The sequence below is a fragment of the Malaclemys terrapin genome, chromosome 1 (assembly GCF_027887155.1).
Source record: "Malaclemys terrapin pileata isolate rMalTer1 chromosome 1, rMalTer1.hap1, whole genome shotgun sequence".
Taxonomy (NCBI): Eukaryota; Metazoa; Chordata; order Testudines; family Emydidae; genus Malaclemys; species Malaclemys terrapin.
The window spans coordinates 307,607,474-307,629,841 of NC_071505.1; the positions used below are offsets into that span (position 1 = coordinate 307,607,474).

At 39.3% G+C, this 22,368-nt stretch overlaps 1 protein-coding gene across 1 annotated transcript in view; it reads left to right on the forward strand.

The window, feature by feature from the left end:
• FLT3 (fms related receptor tyrosine kinase 3) overlaps positions 1-22,368 on the forward strand; it is a 71,081-nt gene that overhangs the window by 37,333 nt on the left and 11,380 nt on the right. The window contains exons 9-18 of the mRNA XM_054015380.1: positions 2,490-2,658; positions 6,586-6,692; positions 9,448-9,559; positions 12,568-12,746; positions 15,053-15,159; positions 15,253-15,385; positions 15,476-15,580; positions 18,620-18,730; positions 20,937-21,090; positions 21,647-21,732. Coding sequence (XP_053871355.1) covers positions 2,490-2,658; positions 6,586-6,692; positions 9,448-9,559; positions 12,568-12,746; positions 15,053-15,159; positions 15,253-15,385; positions 15,476-15,580; positions 18,620-18,730; positions 20,937-21,090; positions 21,647-21,732 — 1,263 coding nt within the window. The remainder of the gene's footprint in view (positions 1-2,489; positions 2,659-6,585; positions 6,693-9,447; positions 9,560-12,567; positions 12,747-15,052; positions 15,160-15,252; positions 15,386-15,475; positions 15,581-18,619; positions 18,731-20,936; positions 21,091-21,646; positions 21,733-22,368) is intronic.

The window sequence follows — 22,368 nt, forward strand, 5'->3', positions numbered from 1 at the left end:
TGGGGCATGTCCCCACCTGTGTCTGCTTCCCCCAATCAGCCTAGCATTTCTCTGCCCCAGCCCTCTCCAGGGCTGCTTTAACCCCCTCAGAGCAGGAGCGGGGTGACCACCCCGCTACACACCACCATAACATTAATTTGAAGTCTAGCCTACACAGTGTTGTCATCCTTTCAATATTATTTCCAGAAACAAAAGAATTCAAGATGGCAACTGCAACCATTTCAAAGGGAGACTGGGGATGTAAAATATTGGATCTATCCAGAGGGTTTCCAGATACCCCAAATTTCCTATAATTAAAACCTTCTGTGCAGGTTTCACCAATTATCCTTTAGAATTATCCTGTTGACCTTCTAACAAATACAGGAGATAAATTTTAAATTAAAATTCAGATTGTCCAGTTAAAATTTAAAAAGCCAGAATATGCAAAAGTTAAGGTTTCTAAATCAACAGTAACTTGGTCACATTGTATTTATGCAATATTTTATTCCTGTTTTTCTTGTTAAATATGTATCTTAATATTGAATCATTTGTGCTAGCAAATATACATAATATCTATATAACAAATGAAACAAGCCTATGATCCTGAGAAATAAGGAGTCATTCAAATGGGAGTTCTCAATTTCTGAAATGCTCACATTCAGCTTCAGTCTTTTACTGAGCAGAACATTTTCCTATATCATGGTAACTAAATACAATAGACTGGCCACTCTGTTGTACTCAAAGTTTCTGAGTAGGAAGGAGAAATTCAAACCCAGCCTCTGAAGCTGCTTCTTACGGATGAGACAAGTCTCTCTTCGTCTTCTTCAAAGCTGGGGGATGGCCTAGAAAGACTGCATCTTTGGATCCCAAATTTTAACTATGGAGCTTTTTTAAATGTAATGTTCCCATTCTTCACGCTGGAGCATCTCAACCCTGACTAATTCAATTTGTAGATGAATGAGGTGGATCGATTTCCTTCCTGGTAGTCTCAAAGTAGATATATGCAGTATTATTGTAGGAAGAAAATACTTCAGCCAAAAAGCATAAATTGCTCTCTCTCTCTCTCTGCTCCTTTTCAAGTACGCCCGCTAATCTCACCTTTTTAATTTTAGCCTTATTCTCAGATTGTCAAGTGTGGCAGAGAGGTTTTTAAACACAGCAGAAACCAGGCCATTCACCACAGCTGCAGAGTTCTTCATGTCTGTTATTCTCACATCCAGTTTCTGGATGTTACCTGACATTTTGTTTTATCAGCATTGCATAAAGAATTCTGCGCATTATCCAGTCTTTGTTCCAGGAGAAATGAGCTATTTTAAAATAAATGGTTTAAGCTGCTGAATACCAGGTTCAAAGGTAAAAATAATTACAGAAACAAGAAAAGATCATATTCAGACTTAGGAGTTTAAACTTGACTCCCATGGCCCCTAAATAATTACATTTAATACACTTTGAATAGAAATCCAAAAACTGCCACACGTAAACAGAAAAAGGAACGGCTGTGAAGATCAGATCACTCACTCCTGCACTCCTTTCTTTTAGCTATAAGAGGAAAAACTGTTTTGTTTAAGCTCTTTGGTAGAGAAATGGTGTCACTTTATTTCAAGGTACTTGTGGGCAGTATGGAATTAGCTGTTAGACCCAATCTATTTGATGCTCATAGCATAACTTCAAATGACTTTCCACCTGGAAAGATAAAAAATACTCCCCTTGGTCCCATTTGTACAGCCAAGACGTTTATAGCTCACAAAAATTGGAGAATTCACATAAAAGGAAGCATTTCTTGTTTTAAAGCATTGTCCATTTTTATGGTTTATGTGGGAATTTCCACCCTATTATTTGCTAAATGAGGACTTCAGATACAGAAAACTGTGCTTTACAGAGCATGTGGATGTGGCCAGAAGAAAACCATTTAAAAAGAAAAGCCCAAACCAGTACTATTTACTACAATTCACGTTTTTTTTTTCTTTCTTTCTTTATGGACCTGATCCTAAGCCCACTGATGTCACTGGAAAGGCTTTCATTGATTTCTGTGAACTTTGGAGCAGGCCCTGTGAGATGTAGCCATCAAGAGATGCTTACACTGGCAGTGATGTATTACTTTATATTTTATAAATCTTAAGTTATTAACATTTGGAATAAGTATTTACAATTGAGTGAAAGAAATTTACACAGGATGATCACTGTAGTCGATTCAAAATGACTTGCAGGGCAGAAAGATGGATGAGTTCCTGTATTTTTAAAGGTCTTTGAGTCTTTTATTAACCAAGCCAATCAGATTGGTTCATTCAAAGACAGAGCATTTACACATAGACTGGAGTGGAACATAACCTGCATGTTATCACCCAGTATTACACCTGATCTTTTTGCAGATAAACAGAATGGTCACTAGTGATTTTATGACCAATGCATTTATAACTTGCAATAATAAATGTGAATAAAAATGTGCACATTTTCAAATTCCTTAATTAAATGGCACCTTTTATAACAGAATATTAATATTTTTTTTACAGAAAAGGGATTTATAAATGTAACTGACTCAAGAGAAGATTTTGAGATTGATCTGTTGGAAAAGTTTTGTTTTGAAATTAAACTTAAAGCATACCCACCAATTAGATGTATATGGATTTTTTCCCAAAAATCATTTCCTTGTGAGCAGAGATACAATGCGGATGGATACAGGTACTTAACTATTCTGAATATTTGTCTGTTATAGTTTGTACAAATACTTATTTTATTTTTTGTCTTTTAAAAAATAGAAGTATTTGTTCATTTTTTCTTTTAACATGTAGAGTGTGGTTTTTGTTTTTAAGTTAAATGTTATTTTTAAAATATAAATAGATCGAGATATTGGTAAAGCAGTGTTACCAAAGTGTTCTGTAATGTTATTCGAGTCTTCAAGAGCAACTCATGTAAATATCTTGTGTTATACATTTGATTAGTCTTGTGTGTTATAACAAATATTTTCCTAAATTATGCACATAACATACCTCTTTCAATTATTTTGTTATATCCTCAGAAAACTCAGTTTCTTGATCTTAGACATAATTCTCCTTTTATGAACCCATTCCGATCATCCATGACTGAATTATAATCTTCTAGGTGTTCCCTTAGTCTTATTCCATTCTTAGCTCATGTTCCCAGTATCTTTCAGGCTGCTAAAGCCAAGCTTATTGGCACTTAGTTTCCTAGACCTTTAGTAGATCCCTTAGGCCTTCTCTACATTACAGAAATTTTACTAGCTGTCCAATTCACAGATTTTTCCCATGTTACAGAAGAGGTTTTGAAAAAAATGTGTTAACTATTTTTTCTGCTACTTCCTATAATAAAGTTCTGGCATGGATTCTGTCTAGTCCTAACGATGTATCCATTCTCCAGCGTAATTTCTTGATATCATTATCCAATTCCTTCTGAGCTTCCTTTCAACTTTGCAAACGAAAGTCATACCGCATTCTAACCTCTAACTTTGTGAAAAGTCAGGCAAAAAGTTAACGTTTTAGCAGTGTTAACTACTTTTGTCTATGCTTGGCCTGTGCCAGGCCTGAGGACATAATGCTCCTGTGCTGATTTCTTGTTCCTCATATTCTTAAAGCATTTAATTCTTTGCTTAAAACTCTGTTGCAAACTTGCTTTCACTTTTTAGCTTTGCTTTCTTTATCGTTTTGTTACACTTCACTTTAGTCTTAAGCCTTTTGGGTCCTATTTTGTAACAGACTTGGCTATTCATCTGAATCAGATTGGTTATTTGGAGTCAAACCTTCACATGGTACAGAGACAGCACAGATCAGTCTAGTAAATGATCTTCTCCTGGCAACGGAGGCAAGAGATCTGTCTTTGTTGATAACATGTTCGTTTTGTCAGCAGACTTTGGTAGAGTTGATTACTGGGTCTTGGTGACTCATCTGCAGTCCCTGGTGTCTGTGGGCTGATCTGTTCTTCAGTGGTTAAGATCATTTCTGGAGATGAGCTCGCTAAAGGTAGTCATGAGCATTTACTCATCCTTGTCCCAGAGATACCACTTACATGCTGATAATACTCAGTTTATTTACTTTCCAACTATTGCAGACTGTCTCCTAGCTGTCTATTTGTCTGGCAGACAGTTGTGTTTGGAGGACAGACAGTTGATTCAACCCAGATAAGAGTAAAGTGATGCTGATGGGCCAAAAATAGTATTTTGAGGAACTCTGAGATGGTTTAGGTAATTCTGATTTACAGGAGGGTGGGGTCACCACTTGATCTCAGGAATATAGAAGTCGCTCTAGATTGCTTTTTCAGCATGGAAATGCATGTTGCTATCCAGGGCCGGCTCCAGCATTTCTGCCGCCCCAAGCAAAACAAAAAACCCGCGATCAGCGGCAGCAGTTCAGCGGCAGGTCCTTCGCTCCTAGAGGGAGTGAGGGACCTGCCGCCCCCAAATTGCCGCAGGTGCCGCCCCTCTCCCTTGGCCGCCCCAACCACCTGCTTGTTAAGCTGGTGCCTGGAGCCGGCCCTGTTGCTATCATACTCCAGAGTGGTGACCACCAACTCCAACTTCTGTGAAAAGCCCACCCTTTTCTGTCTATTGCAGGCTTGGCTTTGCTTGTTCACACCGTAGTCACTTCAGGCAAGATTCTTGTAACTGAGTCCTAGTCAAGCTGCATCAATTACAGGACATAGCTGCCCAGGTGCTCCATGCATAAAACCCAGGGAATAAGTTTTGTTTAAATGTTGTTTTTAAAAAGTTTTCATTTATAGCATTCCAGATAGTCATATTTAGCGCTTTAGATTTTCAAAGCACTGTACAGATTTCAGCCAACACAATGCCCCTGTAAGAAGGCAGGTAGTTAAGTATTATTATTGTACCCATTTTGCAGATGGGTTCAATGGACAGAAAAGTAAATAAATTTAAAAATAAATATGCAATCACATTCTATAGCACCCTGTTTGATTTGTTATTTTCAGCTTTGCATGTTTCGGTTTATGGTTGAGTAATCATATCTCCCATCACTTCTACTTTGCTCCTTTCATATCCTTTTTATTGATTTTATTTCCTTTTTTGATTTCTGTTGTATCCTTTCAAGTTGTTCCTCCTTATTGCATTTTATAATAAATTTGTACTATGAACTTTGCTCCTTAACATTTAATTTCTGCTATAAAAAATTTGGCACCATCTTTAGTTCCTCTAAGTGCTAAGAGCAACAACAGGTTCTTTCAGACTTTCCATTTTCTGTTCTCTCTTTATAAAACAGAACATATCTCTGTGCTTAGCACACTGCTGCTTTTCACTTCCTTACTCTGGGCGAATCAATTCCATGAAGGCAAATGCTCTCATGTACATCTTGTTCTCTCACCTTTCTTTGTGCTTTCATGCAGACACCCAAGAAATGACTCTTGAAAGGATCTTCTTATTTCTTTCCCGTGACTAGTGATTCTTGATGCATCGATGTTTGGGTGCCCAACTGGAGACACTCTAAAGAGGGCTTGATTTTTAGAAAGTGCTGAGCACCTAGACGTCTCATAAACAAGTCTGTTTTTCTTTCTATCACCTATAATGTCTTGAAGGTGTCCCAGTTGAGCATTCTACAACTGAGGCACTCAAAATCAAAAATCATGAATGGAAATCTTGGCCTCAGTCAGCAGGCAAAATGACACTTCTCTTCAGTGTGAATTTTCTTGCTTTAGAGCCACATGGGCTGGCTTCATAACTGTGTTATGTGTCTTGTCTAATAAAAGCTACTTAGCTTCCCCCCGCTCCCCCCCCCCCCGGTTTCTTTTTCAGGGCTGACTGTTTCTTTCGACTGTACACCTACCTGCTGATTCTGGCTGTTTCTTCTCTTCTGACTTATAGATTTTCCTCAGATGCCTGCCCTCTTTACCCCTATTCACTGACTGAAACTCTTCTAGCCAAAAAACCTTACTCCCTTAAGTCAGGACATCTGTACCTTAGATCAGGGGTTCTCAACCTTTTTCTTTCTGAGGCCCCCCAAACATGCTATTAAATACTACATGGCCCACCTGTGCCACAGTAACTGGTTTTCTGCATCTAAAAGCCAGGGCCAGCGTTAAGGGGTAGCAAGCGGGGCAGTTGCCCAGGGCCCCATTCCACAGGGGGCACCATGAAGCTAAGTTGCTCAGGCTTCTGCTTCAGCCCCAGGTGGCAGGCCCCAGGGCCCCACACTTCACGCCCCATGCAGTGGGACTTCGGCTTTCTGCCTTGGGCCCCAGCAAGCCTAATAGTGGCCCTGAAACCTGCTCACGGCCCCCAAGGGGCCCCAGACCCCTGGTTGAGAACCACTGCCCTAGAGCACCAGTAATTATATGCAAGGAGCATCTCCCTTAAGTACTCTTCTAACACTGATGAACCAACAAAAGTTCCCTCTCAAATCTGACAACAATCCAGACAAAAATAAAACAATCAAATTAACAGATTTGGGAATCACTCCCATTTCCTTTCATTACAGCACATAGAGAATATACTTATGTCTGGAGACTGGTTTTACATTTCTTTATTCAGAAAAAAATTATTTTGGATTCTTTGTTAATGACTTGATTTTTAAAAAAATATTTGAATCTTGACTACATGTAATCTGTAAATGTGCTTAAGCATTCCCCCCCCCCTTTTCTCAACAGCATTTCTTCAAGGTTCTGTGATCATAAGTATCAGTCAGGGGAATACGTATTCTATGCAGAAAATGATGATACATATGTGAATAAAACAATGATGTTGTATGTGAAACGTAAGTAAAATATGCACAAGTTTGATTAAATCTATGGGTGAGAAATCCTGACCCCTTTGGAATCAATCAATGGAATTTTTGCCATTGACTTCAATGGGTCCAGGAATTCACCCAATAGGTTATTTCTTTCCCACCCCTCTTTCATCCTACCAAAAAAAAAAAAAAAAGTAACAATTTATCACCTTGTAGATCAGGAATTTTTCGGATAGTAAGAGTGAACTATAACTAGTTGTCAAATATATTAGACAATACAAAAAAGCAAACTGTTTTTACGAGGGAAAAAATGGTTGGGTAAGTGGGAATTTTGAGATTTAACCAATAGTAAGGTTGCTTGCTAATGTCTTCTGTTTCCTAACGTCTCCCATCTAACTGTGTTTTTATTTGTGCATCTCATAAATAAGTCTGTTTTTCTTTCTACCACCTATTTGGGAGATTTTTTTTGACTTGCATATTGCAGATTTTGGAATACAGTAAGCGTACATCTACATTGCAATTGGAGGTGTGATTACAGCTCAGGTAGGCATACCTGTGCTAGCCAGCACACCTAAAAAGAGCAACAAAGACACAGTGTCAGGGACCCCAGCTCTTCACTACTACTTTTAGCAGGCTAGCTAGATCAAAGCTAGCGTGGGTAGGTCTACTTGAGCTGCACGCACACCTCTGATTGCAGTGTAGACCTACATCAGATAGTTTGAGTCCCAGTGAAATATTGAAAACTAGATACCTGTCCTGAAAATATTACTGCAATGATAGATGTCATCAAAATGGGAAAGGTTTAAAAAAGCAGGAGGGGGAAAATAATGTAAGCTCCTGTCAGAATTTTTTCACACTCCTCATGTAGCAGCTGCTGTCATGTGCTTCTGATATGTCGACACTGCCTCGCAGTTTGGACTACAGGGGTGTGAATAGCAGGGCATGCCAAAGTGCTGCCCTGGTAACTCCCCCAGGTAGATGCTGTGGGTGTGACCTAAAAGGTTCCTAGTTCTGATTAATGTAATCCTGTTTAAAGAGGACTGTGGTAATGCGAACTAGGAACTTTTTAGTTTGCACCCACAGCATCCACACAGGGGCCCTACAGCGCAGCACCTTGGTACACACTGCTATTCACACCCGGTAGTCCAATCTGCGGGGCAGTGTAGACATAGCCTCACAGTTTCTTGTTTCATTCTCACTGAGCACTCTCTAGGCCTTGTTCACGTGTAACCTATACCTATTTTGCACCAATAGAGCTCCACGGATTTCAATAGAAGTACTCCTGATTTACACCAATGTGAGAGGAGAATCAGGTCCTATGTGACTGGATTGTTAACTAGAAATCCCCAAGCCCTAAAAAACCTAGCAGAAAATATCGAAGAAATCTCAGCCATCAAATATGATCAGGAAATAGCCTTTTACAAAGAATTCCTACCTCTAGTGTGCCAGCAACAGTGTGGACAAAAATAGAGCAAGAAAATGAAGACTTCTTAAGAAAACTACAGTGGGCAGGCACCAACTGAAATACAGTTACATTACTTCAAAAAGGCAAAATAGTCTTAAACCATGAGAGTGGGATAGAATGATATGAGAAAATTCACTCATTAGGTATAACTTGCCATACCCTACTTGTGGCTTCTTTATGCCATTCACAAATTCACAACATTCATCCCAGAACCCTATGATGGGGTGTATAACCCTCCCCTAGAACTAAAGATGTTAAAGAGCAACTCTGGGTCCAGATGACCCCGCCCAGCCTCACCATTAGAGCATGCTGCAGATGGAGATGGAGCTTAAAAGAAAGTCAGACAGCTTAGAAGGGGACTAACAAGGCTGAGAAGGGATGCTGCAAAAGCCATTCTTGGAAAAGGGGTGCCTACCAGTTGCACCCAGACAGACAGGAGGGGCAGTTAGTACCATTTTTCCATTACCTATTTGCTACAGACTGCAAAACTTGGCCAATAGAGTCAGGGGTAGGAAGTGGCCCAAGGAGGGCAGTGTTAAGGTGCTCTTGGGTGCAAGATCCCAGTGGAGTGGGAGGGTCTGGGTTCCCCTACCCCACCCCCCTCTGCATTAAGAAGGGACTTACCCCGTGATATTTCCAACAAGCGTTGACCATCACAAACCCATGAACATTTAGTACCTGTTAGTGCTGCACTATCATGTGTTATGTGTTGCATCCAGTATTTTTTGTTGAAAAAAATCATAGCTTTGCTACATGTTAGTAATATCATGTCATTGCTTTACATTAACTGTCAACAAAAGAAATGCTCTTCAGTGGGAGTCAGGCAATCAGAATTTGCCTTTTCACATGTAGCATAGTTTGGAGGAATGATTATGTTGCGGTTGGGAGTCAGGAAGTTCTGAGTTTTAATCCTGGCTCTGCCACTGATTCACTGTGAGACCTTGGGTCAATTACTTCACTTCCCTGTCTCCATTCCATTATACATAGAAAGGAAATAACAGTACTTACCTATCACAGGGGTGCTATGGAGATTAACATGGACCCTGGTGATGGGATGCTTTATAAATACCTAAGTAGATTTTGATCACTTTGGGTGTGGTGTAACCATAGGTGCTGGAACTTGGGGTGCTGGGGTTGTGGCTGCACTCCCTGGCTTGAAGTGGTTTCCATTATATAGGGTTTACAGTTTGGTTCAGTGGCTCTCAGCACCCCCCACTATACAAATTGTTCCAGCATCTCTGGGTGTAACCCTATAGACATAACTGTATTATTGACTAAAGTATTATATTAAACTTTTTTGTGATATGTTTGTTACAGGGAAACCTGAAGTAACAATACAGTCAACATCAAAAGATATTTCTTGCTTCTCTGATAGTTACCCTGCACCATCTTGGACCTGGAGGAAATGTTCAGGACCTGATTCTTCTAAGTAAATAAAGACATTTTCTGCCCTTTTTTTTTATTTCTATATTCTTATTTGTGATGTTTCTTTGGCTAAATAAAGACTAGCCAGTGACTAGATATTGTAAGATGAACTTTGGGGTACATGTAAAATAATAGTCTGGTACAGGGGTGAATCAAACTAAATTAGAGGTTTTCCTTGACTTTAATAGAAGCAACATCAGGCCCATAAGCATGTGTATCTGAAGCTCTTTATATTGAAATAAACACAGCTGTGTCTAGAGCAATAGTTAGACATTAATTTAATTGCACAGTGTCCCAGTATGAATACTGGATTCCATATAAGCTTTCCTTGGTGCATTTAGTGGTCCTAATGAATCAAAGTATCAGGACCAGTGGATTTGCCAGGGAATACATCAAAGTGTCAAGATATTCTTTTGGTTTATCTAGCCATTTCAGTACCTGGAAGTGCATTGAGGATCTGATCTAATGCTCAAGGAAGTCAATGAGTCATTCCATTTACTGCAATGGAGATTGAATCAGGCCCTAAAACTTCAAGGTACCAGGGTGTTTCTTGCACTGTGTCGACATTACTTTACTCATTCTAAAAAGCTCATTCCAAAAATAATCCTACATTCAAATTAAGGTACCAGGTCAAATATATTAATGGAATGTTATGAATGAGATTTAAAATATTTTAGAAAGTTGTTTTTAAATATTATGATAATTTTTCTATCCTTGCATCCAAGTCCACTTCTTTCTATGAGTCTAATTGTACAGAAATCAAAAGGAGAGGAAAACATATAACTGGTAAATTTAAAATATTTCTTAAAGTAGCTTTTCATATATAAAATGCTGAGACTCTAAAACCCAATGTCTTGGGAACATGTAGGTCTAGAAAAAGTGTTGTGTGTCCCATTAAAATATGGCAATCTCCTCTTTCCTTTGGTATAAAATTCCTCTTTCTAAATATTAGACTTAAATTTTGCTTCTCATTTGGGACTGAATGTTTTCCATTCTAAGCCCTAATCAAGTGTAATTTTGAGGAGGAAACTGTATGCGTTAGAGGAAAGACAAACATTTTTATGGCAGGTTAATCTTTTTAAATGGCAGCTATTTTGAAGCTTCTGAAAACTCTGGAGGGTTTGAAGTAGCCCCAGCAGAAGTGGATTAGTGGGCAGAGTGATGGAGAAACAGTCAAAGTGAAACCCAGATGGAAGGCTGGGAGCAGAACCTGGATAATATTCCTTGAATTTATTTATTTAGAGTCATAGAGCCAGCTCTTCAGCGGACGTAAACGTGCATAGATCCACTGGAAGCAACAGAGTTATACTGATTTGCACCAGCTCAGGATATGACCATAATATACAAAGAAATACCTATCCTTGGCTCTAGGTGCCTTTACCAAAATTAAAAATTAAATCAAATGAAAAGAAAACCCAGCATCTACTCCCAACCCTCACAGTAATAATAAGAACTTAAGAACAACCATACTGGGTCAGACCAATGGTCCATCTAACCCAGTATCCTGTCTTCTGACAGTTGCCCATGCCAGGTGCCCCTAGGATGACCAGTTGTCCTGATTGTATAGGGACAGTCCCAATTTTGTTTTTTTTTTCTTATATAGGCTCCTATTACCCCTCACCCCTTGTCCCGATTTTTCACATTTGCTGTCTGGTCACCCTAGGTGCCCCAGAGGGAATGAACAGAACAGGTAATCATCAAGTGATCCATCTCCTGTCGCTCATTCCCAACTTCTGGCAAACAGAGACTAGGGACACCATTCCGGCCCATTCTGGCTAATAGCCCTTGATGGACCTATCCTCCATGAACTTATCTAGTTCTTTTTCTAACCCTGTCAGTGTCTTGGCCTTCACAACATCCTCTGGCAAGGAGTTCCACAGGTTGACTGTACTTTGAGTGAAGAAATACTTCCTTTTGTTTGTTTTAAATCTGTTGCCTGTTAATTTCATTTGGTGACCCCTTGTTCTTGTGTTATGAGAAGGAGTAATTAACACTTCCTTATTTACTTTCTCCACACCAGTCATGAATTTATAGACCTCTATCATATCCCACCTTAGTTGTCCTTTTCCAAACTGAAAAGTCCTGGTCTTATTAATCTCTCCTCATATAGAAGTTGTTCCATACCCCTAATCATTTTTGTTGCCCTTTTTGTACCTTTTCCAATTCCAGTATATCTTTTTTTTGAGATGGGACGACCAGATCTGCACCAAGTATTCAAGATGTGGGCATACCATGGATTTACAGAGCAGCAATATGATATTTTCTATCTTATTATCTATCCCTTTCCTAATGATTCCCAACATTCTGTTTGCTTTTTTGACTGCTGTTGCACATTGAGTGGATGTTTTCAAAGAACTATCCACAATGACTCCAAGATCTCTTTCCTGAGTTGTAACAGCTAATTTATACTGGGGGGAGGGATAGCTCAGTGGTTTGAGCATTGGCCTGCTAAACCCAGGGTTGTGAGTTCAATCCTTGAGGGGGCCACTTAGGGATCTGGGGCAAAATCAGTACTTGGTCCTGCTAGTGAAGGCAGGGGGCTGGACTCAATGACCTTTCAAGGTCCCTTCCAGTTCTAGGAGATGGGATATCTCCATTTATTTATTTATTTAATTTATACCCCATAATTTTGTATGTATAGTTGGGATTATGTTTTCCAAAGTGCATTACTTTGCATTGATCAACATTGAATTTCATCAGCCATTTTGTTGCCTAGTCACCCAGTTTAGTGAGATCGCTTTGGAACTCTTCACAGTCTGCTTTGGACTTTATCTATCTATCTATCTATCTATCTATCTATCTATCTATCTATCTATCTATCTATCTATCTATCTAATGTATACATGTATAATGTATGTAGATGTATATATCATCATGTATAATAATATAGTGAAAATCAAGCCCAGCAATACTCTCCTCTCTAGCACAAACATCAGCCACCTCTCATGATTTGGCCACCCCAAAACCTTGTGCAAGTTGTAACAATCATAACTGGACCTCATTTCCTTTTAGTTGTACAGAAGAAATCACAGAAGGGATTTGGAATGACACACATGAGAGGAAAACCTTTGGGTCCTGGCATTCCAGCAGCATTTTAGATATACAGGATACAGTGATAGGCTTTTCTGTTGAGTGCTGTGCGAACAATTCTGTTGGCTCATCCTGTGCGAAGAGATTCATTAACCAACAAGGTACCGTACCGCTTCTGAGACAGTGCAGGCCATCTCAAGTTAATTAAAGACTACAAAGAGAAAACTATGTTATCATCTGTATTGTTGGTTCACATTTGAATATTCTTTGCAAATAAAATATAGGATTCCACACAGACTGTGAGTGGAATTGTGGGTAAAATGTGTGTCTCTTCTGGCATGATCTTTCTCTTAAGTTCAGTGATATGGTGTTTGGGACCAAATCTAGCAGTCCCAAAGCAGACTACTTTTCCATTAAAGTCAGCTGCAGATTCACACCCTTTGAATCTAGAGGCCTGCTTTTTATTCCTATGAGTAAGCTATACCTGGAAATTAAGTTACAAATTGATGTGCAGCCCTTTTTGCTTATGGAAATATATGAGATCCTCCTTTTATGTTTGATTACAAAGAAGAAGAACGTGGCTATCAGGTCATGTTCTGTTCGGATGTCTTCTCTGAGACTAAATATTTACAACTCATAGATATTGCATCAGGAAAAATATTTGAGCTACAGAAAATAACATGCAGTATTATTTAGGAAGAGGGCAAATATTTAATTTATTCACTTTGAAGATAAAGATTTCCTTTGTCTTGAAGAGACAAGATGTTGTCTTAATTCAGTAATCGTATTGACCACAAGTGATAGGTATTACCCGGTACCATTTCACATACACACTATATAGTGCCATAAAGGATATTAAAGTTGCTCAATTTTGACCTTCAGAAAACATGTTGCAGCTATAGTAAAAAAGGAAGTAGACAGAGAAGAAAGAGTAGAAGGTAGCAGAGTCAGCCTGCTTTTGTGAGAGAAGGTCACACACTTTCACCTTGAGTGTCTTAAAATCATAAAAATATAACAAGGACAAGGCAGGGAATTCCAATTTTAATACCATTAGTTATTGAGTCATTTTAATTTGTCTTTCTGACCCCCAGCCTGGTAGTGATGTGCACTGATTAGTGGTGTACATAGGCTGGAATGTCTATGAGAACATGTGTAGAATACATTTAAGTATTATGAATCCAGTCGTCTAATGTCTAATATTTTGAATTTAATGAACAATGAATTTATGTAAGCATGTGTCAAACATAATTAATTTACACTGGAGTAAACTGTATGGATAGCACACACTGTATGCTGGTGTTAATTTTCTGAATGGGCAAGGATGTATTTATCTGTATGATGAAAAAGTTAGACCTGGTAATTTTGGCATTATGGTGTTAACTAGGCAATGGCAGAGCAATACTCTAAGCAGGTTTGGTGCAATTGGTCCTCAGTTAACTGGTGGCTCTTTATATTATATCTGCATTGAGGCAGGGGTTATGCAGTTAACCTTGGAGTGACTTCTTAGTTGTTTGGCTGCTTGTCTTTAGATTCCCAGGGATCTGGGCAATATGCCATAATGGCATCTCTTTGAACAATGATGTCAAAGGGGTTAAAGAGTCATATAACATTCACTTATTGAATGAGAATAAGTTTCAGACTTACCCAGTTTATCAGTATTGCCCATCTTGTTTTGTTATGAATACAACTCATTTACAGTGCTAACTGAGGCCCTGACCCAAAGACATTTGAAGTCAATGGGGGTACTTCCATTAAACACGTCTTCCTGCAGTAGAATAAACAAGAGGGGGCTAAGGGGAAGAGATATTTATGACTATCCTCTTAGGGGTTCCTCTCTGTTCATTCCACTTTGGGCTGTCAGTCTGTCCCATGTGGAATGGATCATGGTGCCGACCAGAGATCCAAAGTAGATCAGGTGCAACTATGTGGAGATCTTTTGCCTTCACTCTGGCTCCATGTCCCCAGCATTTCCTTTGCTACCTGGCAGCATAGCTACATTACCAGGGACTCCCCAGCTGCAGCTGTCCCTGGAGCCTCATTAAAGGTATCTTCCCATCACCAACATGATAAGCTCTATGGTGTAAAGGGGGAACAATGTGTATTCTCCTAGCTCCACCCTCACCCAAATCTGGGCCACCCAGACCCTGCCCCTCCCTCTGCATAAATCTTTGCACCTTGGATCACCTCTCCTCCAGAGGCAACTGAACCCTCCTTCATATGGGAGTTGGTTGATCCACATACAGAGGATCTTACTCATGTACTGAGGTTTGAAGGGCATGATCTGGCTACCCGAGAGATGTTGATCACCTGTAATTCCCATTAGCAATTCTCAGGCTCAGGCCAAAAGGGAATGGAAAATAGTGGAGATAATACAAACACGACAGATTTGACTCTGGTTCCTCGTAACCTAACATTATATTCCAGTTCTGATTCGTTGTTTAGTAACGTGTATCTTTTTAAATTACAGGAGCTGTTTTTTCCCTCCAAGATAATGTTTCATTCTATGCAACTACTGGATTTTGCCTTCCATTTATAGCTGTTTTGCTTATATTTATTTTTCATAAATACAAAAAGGTAAAAGCAAAAAACTTAAATGAATGCTCTCCACTCCCCTCTCTTGGAAATCTATTTCTCTGTTGGACTAATACAGTTTTTCCATTTCTGAAGCAATTTAGATATGAGAGCCAAATGCAAATGATACACATAGTTGGTCCTTCAGATAATGAGTACATCTACATTGATTTCAGTGAATTTGAATATGATCTCAAATGGGAGTTTCCAAGAGAAAATCTGGAATTTGGTGAGCAATCTGCTATGTAAACGATCAAGTCATCATATTAGTTTGCATTGCACTAAACTAGAAATCACCTTAACTCATTTTGTCTTGTAGGGCAGGCACTTGGCTCTGGTGCCTTTGGAAAAGTGGTGAATGCAACAGCTTATGGAATTAGTAAAACAGGAGTTTCAGTCCAAGTTGCAGTCAAAATGCTAAAAGGTACAGTAAATCACAGAGAGATACTGCTCTCACAAGCAATGATTTATTGTTTGTGTTTTAAGGTAGAAACAGCACCAGAAGCCCCTCTAAATCAATTCCCTTAGCAATTGCACCTCACAGTCCTTTTATACTTTAATACTTACTTAGCTCTAAAAATTATTCCTTTTGCATATTCTTATTGCTACATTTTGTAGTTTATTCCATGTATTAACTAAATTCTAGAGTGTATCTCTAAGGCACAACCAATAGTATGGGAAAGGATAGAATTCTGCCACTCCTGGGGGGCACTGGGAGGCATTCCCCCTCAAGGGAAGGACTCCTGGGCCTCCCACATGGCAAAGATTGCATATTTGCTACAGCATCCTTTCATGGGATACATCCTTCTCTTCCCAGTGTGGCTGACCAGCTCTGGTGACTTGGGTACAGGGATCTGGAGGGAGCCTAGCTAACAGCTCTGTTGTGGACCTGCTACTCACAGATGCTGTCTTAGTCCACATTACCCAGCTGGGTCTTGTCTTCCCTGCTCTGCAGGCCATTTAGTTTCTCAGCTTTTCCACAGCTGGAAAGAACTTGCCCCATCAAACCATTGGGATGTGGTGAGGTCCTGCCTCCTGTGATATGGTCACCCAGTACCCCAACTGCCATATATGGCATTCAGAGGTAGAAATATGGACTCCATCCAGAAAAGAAGGCAGGGCTTAACAGTCATGTAGTGTCAGCCCTCAGAGGGCTTCCCACAGGGCCAGTCCTAAGAGGGTTTCCCACCTCTGAATTCTAGAAGGGCTCTCCCATTGGAGAAACCAGCTCTGCCATGCAATTTGACCCCCTTCATGCTGTGGTAGGGCAAAGTTTTAGCTCTAGTAAATTTTTAAAAGTTCTTTCTATATTTGATTGATATAGAGAGAGTGCTTCCTGTTCATGAGGTAAAGTGACATTATTTTGGGCTAAATGAACTCTGATGCAAAGGAGATGTTTATTAGCACAGGTATCATGTTTACTGAGTGAACAGAAAACACCTTCATTTTGTTGTTACACTGAAATATACTTTCCATTTTCTCACTCTTACTCTCTGATTGGCCACTATGGGTCCCTCATCTCCATGGACTACTGCCTTCAGAACAGACATGACTGCCTCAGTTTCTTACCCATCCAATACTTCCCCTTTCTTGCATAATGAGGAGTTATTAGTTCCTCTCTCTCTAAGAGTTATTAAATTAATAAAGTAAATTTTATTTATTATTTAGAGTTAGATGAGGTCAGTTTGCATAATGTTTCTACATTTATTGAAAAACAGGTGTAAAATCATTAATGAAATGATTGTACACTAATTGGCTAACGGCCTTTATTAGCCAATTGGAATACAATTATTTGTATACTTTATGTGGATGAGAAATCATAGACATAGACACCCTCAGCCAATCAAAATGCAGGGAATTGCGTAAATGAGAAATAAGTTATGAGTCAGTAGTTGTCCTGCTTCTCTATATTGAGACTGAGACAATTCCGTATCATTTTAAGTTGTAAGCTATGGTTTCCCTCAAAATTGCATGATCCAGTTTTGAATCAGGAGAGACAATAGGGAAAAATTATGAGCCAAATTCTGCTCACAGTTACAACTGTTTAAATCCAAAGTAGCCCTACTGAACACATTTCAATTTTATAGCAATATAAACTTAAAAAGGAATTTGGTTCTATATCTGTCTCCCTGTCTCATATTTAAAGCAAATTCTGGCTACTTGTCGGACTCTGCCAACCGTTCTTTATTTTGTCACTTTCATAATATCTGGTTTCAGAGTAGCAGCCGTGTTAGTCTGTATCTGCAAAAAGAAGAACAGGAGTACTTGTGGCACCTTAGAGACTAACAAATTTATTAGAGCATAAGCTTTCGTGGACTACAGCCCACTTCTTCGGATGCATATAGAATGGAACATATATTGAGGAGATATATATACACACATACAGAGAGCATAAACAGGTGGGAGTTGTCTTACCAACTCTGAGAGGATGTGTTACCAACTCTGAGGAACCTATCCTTGTAACAAACCCCAATGCCAACTCTGTCCACATATCTATTCAAGTGACATCATCATAGGACCTAATCACATCAGCCATACCATCAGGGGCTCGTTCACCTGCACATCTACCAATGTGATATATGCCATCATGTGCCAGCAATGCCCCTCTGCCATGTACATTGGCCAAACCGGACAGTCTCTATGCAAAAGAATTAATGGACACAAATTTGACATCAGGAATCAAAATACTCAAAAAACAGTGGGAGAACACTTTAACCTGTCTGGTCATTCAGTGACAGACCTGCGGGTGGCTATATTACAACAGGAAAAACTTCAAAAACAGACTCCAACGAGAGACTGCTGAGCTAGAATTGATATGCAAACTAGACACAATCAACTCCGGTTTGAATAAGGACTGGGAATGGCTGAGCCATTACAAACATTGATTCTATCTCCCCTTGTAAGTATGCTCACACTTCTTATCAAACTGTCTGTACTGGGCTATCTTGATTATCACTTCAAAAGTTTTTTTTCTCTTAATTAATTGGCCTCTCAGAGTTGGTAAGACAACTCCCACCTGTTTATGCTCTCTGTATGTGCATATATATATCTCCTCAATATATGTTCCATTCTATATGCATCCGAAGAAGTGGGCTGTAGTCCACGAAAGCTTATGCTCTAATAAATTTGTTAGTCTCTAAGGTGCCACAAGTACTCCTGTTCTTCTTTTTTCATAATATCTGTTTTTCAAGACCACGAAATCATCTCACAAAGCTTGTAGCTGGAACACAAACACACAATGAGAGAGAGAGAGAGCGTTCCAGCTGTGATATATAGCAGATAGAATATCTATTTATCTTAAAGTATTACTCTTTAGACCAATTTTCTACACAGTCATAGCTTTATATCAATGGGATTAATGTAAAAGGAAAGCTTTGTATGCCACACAGAACCTAAACTTTTTAGGTTTCAAACTCTAGCCTGTAAATATTTTTCTAAGTTTGTGTTGCTGTTGTATTTACAGAAAAATCTGATCCTTCTGAAGAAGATGCTCTAATGTCAGAGCTCAAAATGATGACTCATATTGGAAGCCATGAAAACATTGTGAATCTATTAGGGGCTTGCACCACATCAGGTAATAAACACCAGATTGAAATATACTAACCTAAATCAACGTAAAGAAGACTTATGAATGGAATACAAATACCTCAAAAATTGGCCATTAGCAGCAATATGAAACATCTGTGAATCCTGATAAATCCCAAATCCCATGGTTTGTTTGTTTTTCCAATGTTGTGCTATGCAGTGGCCCAGATGCAGAAAATAAAGTGAGGGTAAAACAAAAGAGAATCTAAGGGCTTATCTGCACAGAAAAATGGTACTACTTTAACTATACTGGTATAGTTGGTAGAATTAAAATAGCACAGCCCACCTACTGTGGATGCAGTTATACTGGGATGAATGTGTTTATACTGGAACAGTTAATTCCTGTGAGGAAAGGGGATAAGGAATACTGGCATAAGGCACCTTTATATCAATATAACTGTGTCCACACTGGGGGTTGTACCTATTTATTTTTTTTGCAGTAGAAAATCACCAAAATAGTTACAATGGTACAAAAACTGTTTGAAGACCAATGCTAAGGGGCGAAGAAGACTGGGTAGCCTGACGGATTGACAGGAAAGGAAAGGAAGTGGAGACGGGTCAACAAATGAAATGAAAATAAGAGAGTGGAATGAAGGATGAGGAGCGAGTGAAGCAAAGAAGGGAAGAGAAAGGAAAAGTAAAGAGAGGAGTGAACAGAAGAATAGAGTGAGGGTGGGAAAAAAATAAGAGGGAAAAGATTGTGGATTACTGTTGTTATTTATTGTTTGTATTGTGGTGGTGCCCAAGAGCTCCAATCATTGACCAGGACCCCTTTGTGCTAGCTGTCGTACAAACACAGAATAAAAAGATGAGCCCTGCCCCCAGATAGCTTACAATTTAAGTAATGTTGTCGTACTAGTGAACAGAGAGAGGATAAGGAAGCTATATAATGTGAGCAGGGCCTGGCATTTGTATTTGTAATTGATTTGTTAGATCCATCACTTTAAAAAATAGGGAAGATTTGAGTCATGGGTATTATTTTAAGGCAGAAATAATAACAATGAAATCTAATTTTCCCAGCTCATAAGAACAATAATTCTGTCATGAAAAGAAAAGGAGGGAAGTTAAATAGATCATTGCGACTAGCTTCGCGACTAAGCCTGGGAGGATAAGGGGGATTCAGAGCCTGAGCTCCAGCCCGAGCTGCAACTTCAAAGTGCTGTCTACACAGTTATTTTTAGAGCAAGCCCAAGTCTGTTACCCCAGGTCAAGAGGCTTGCTCCCAAGTGCTGTGTAAATATACTCAAAATGCCCCACCAATGAGTATGCCCACATATGTCGGCACCTCGTTCTAGATTGTCTTAGAACAGAGTTGATTGCTAGAGTGTATGGACAAAATAATAAAACACTATGAATGAAAGTGGCTTAAATCAAACAACAGTAACTCAGTATATCATAACAAAAAATACTGTTAAGCAGGGTCCCAAACGTAATGACAGCATGTGGGTAAAGCAATATGAAAAGCTGCCGATTTAGAAGGGCTTTTCCCTCCAGCAAGCAGTTTGAGGGAGTAGTGTATATGTCCAAAGTCCCAGGAAGTCTCTCACACTCTGAGAGGAAGGGGTCTGGGCTTTAGGGGAAAACCACATTCTTTGCCATCCCGCCAAAAGCCATTATGTCATTTCCCAAAAGCAGTTGGACTCTACCTCAACTTTTGTGCCTACTCCATCTAGTGTGGCTAATAAGCTACATCTTCAAGGATGGCACCTTCCAGTCCTGTACACTAAGGGCCAGATTTTTAAAGGTGCCTAAAACTCATCTATGCCTAAAACTGAGGTGCCTAAAACTCATTTATTTCAATGGGTGTTAGGTGCCTACATGCCTTTGAAAATCCCACTATGTGCCTAAATACCTTTAAAAATCTGGTCTTTAGTCACTAGTGCTAGTGCTCCTCTGGTAACATTTTTGGAAGGGATCTTTATTCCCCTTTAGTGATCCCCAATCCACTTTTGATGATACACATTTGGCAATGTCAGCCAGGCAAATTTTCTGAGATGTTTGCCCCATATCCATCAGTACCAGTTATTTATATGGAAATTGTATAAGGTTCAGGCATTTAATATAGACCATACATTGGGAGAAAATGAGGGTTCATTACGGCTTCACAAGGGAGGCGCTCCTTCCCCCCAGAAAGATTGCTTCAGTACATCCAGTACCCGGACAGTAATAGATATTCATTCCATAAACTATCTCAGGACCAGTTTACTTGATTTTTGAATACTGTTGCTATGGTGACCTGCTGAACTACTTAAGGAACAAAAGAGAAATATTTCACCGGACGTGGACAGATATCTTCAAACAGCACAATTTCAGCTTTTACCACAATTTCCATTTGGATCGAAACTCCAGGTAAAATGTTCAGTAACAGTTTGAACTATAAGTAACCTATTATCAGTCAAGTGCTTGCACTGATACAACTCCCTGCAAGCACGTGTCCCGGAACTCTTTGCAAAGAAAACTGATGTAAATTGGCGTAATTCCTTTGAAGAGCTGAGGATTGGGGCCAGTATGTAAATAAACAAATCTAGCTTAAGGAGTGAATTGAGGAGTGTCCTTTAACAAAGAACACCAGTGAATTCTAGGCTCATCACACTCCAGTCTTTGGAAACCCACTGGGAATTGGCTAAAAAATAGTCCTATTTTTACTGCAGTTCTTCTGATTGCACTGCAAGCATCATGAAACCCCTTCTGTGGATTTTGGCATTTTAAAGGGTCATGCTAGATGTATAATAAATAATAATTCAGTGCCAAAGGTTGTAATGGCAGTAACTGATGCCCTTTTCACTACAAAGCAGTTCACATTTTAGATGATTATTTTATTTGAAATATGCAACTTTTTTAAATATGCCCCCTACTCCAGACAGGGGACAACATTAAAAAATGGATCATATATTTCATTGTGTAGAATGGATGACTTTGGAGGAATGCAACTAAGGCAAGACTCAGATTTGACCTCTGGATCAAACGGGATTACATTATATTTGGAGGAAGGTGAGAAATTAAGCATTTTCTTCTGAGAAACAATTGTAAAAAACAAATTTGCTTAGTTTGTATTAGAGATGTGTATAGAAATAGAGAGAAATCAATAGACCTAGATTATAGTAAAAATGTAGGGACATATTTTTATTTATTTATTTATTTATTTATTTATTTATTTTGGAGTGGGAACAGCAATTCCATACATGGTTGGAAAGATGGAAACATTTTGATGGCAGATTGATATTTTTAAAGGCCTATTTCAGAGATTTGGAATATTGGAATTTGGCCTCATGAATGTGAGAAAGTTGCATGGGTTTAACGAAAGGTGTGAAAACTGACTCAGAATCATAGAATCAGAAAATATCAGGGTTGGAAGGGACCTCAGGAGGTCATCTAGTCCAACCCCCTGCTCAAAGCAAGACCAACCCCAACTAAATCATCCCAGCCAGGGCTTTGTCAAGCCAGGCCTTAAAAACCTCTAAGGATGAAGATTCCACCACCTTCCTAGGTAACCCATTCCAGTGTTTCACCACCCTCCTAGTGAAATAGTGTTCCTAATATCCAACCTAAACCTCCCCCACTGCAACTTGATATCATTGCTCCTTGTTCTGTCATCTGCTACCACTGAGAACAGCCGAGCTCCATCCT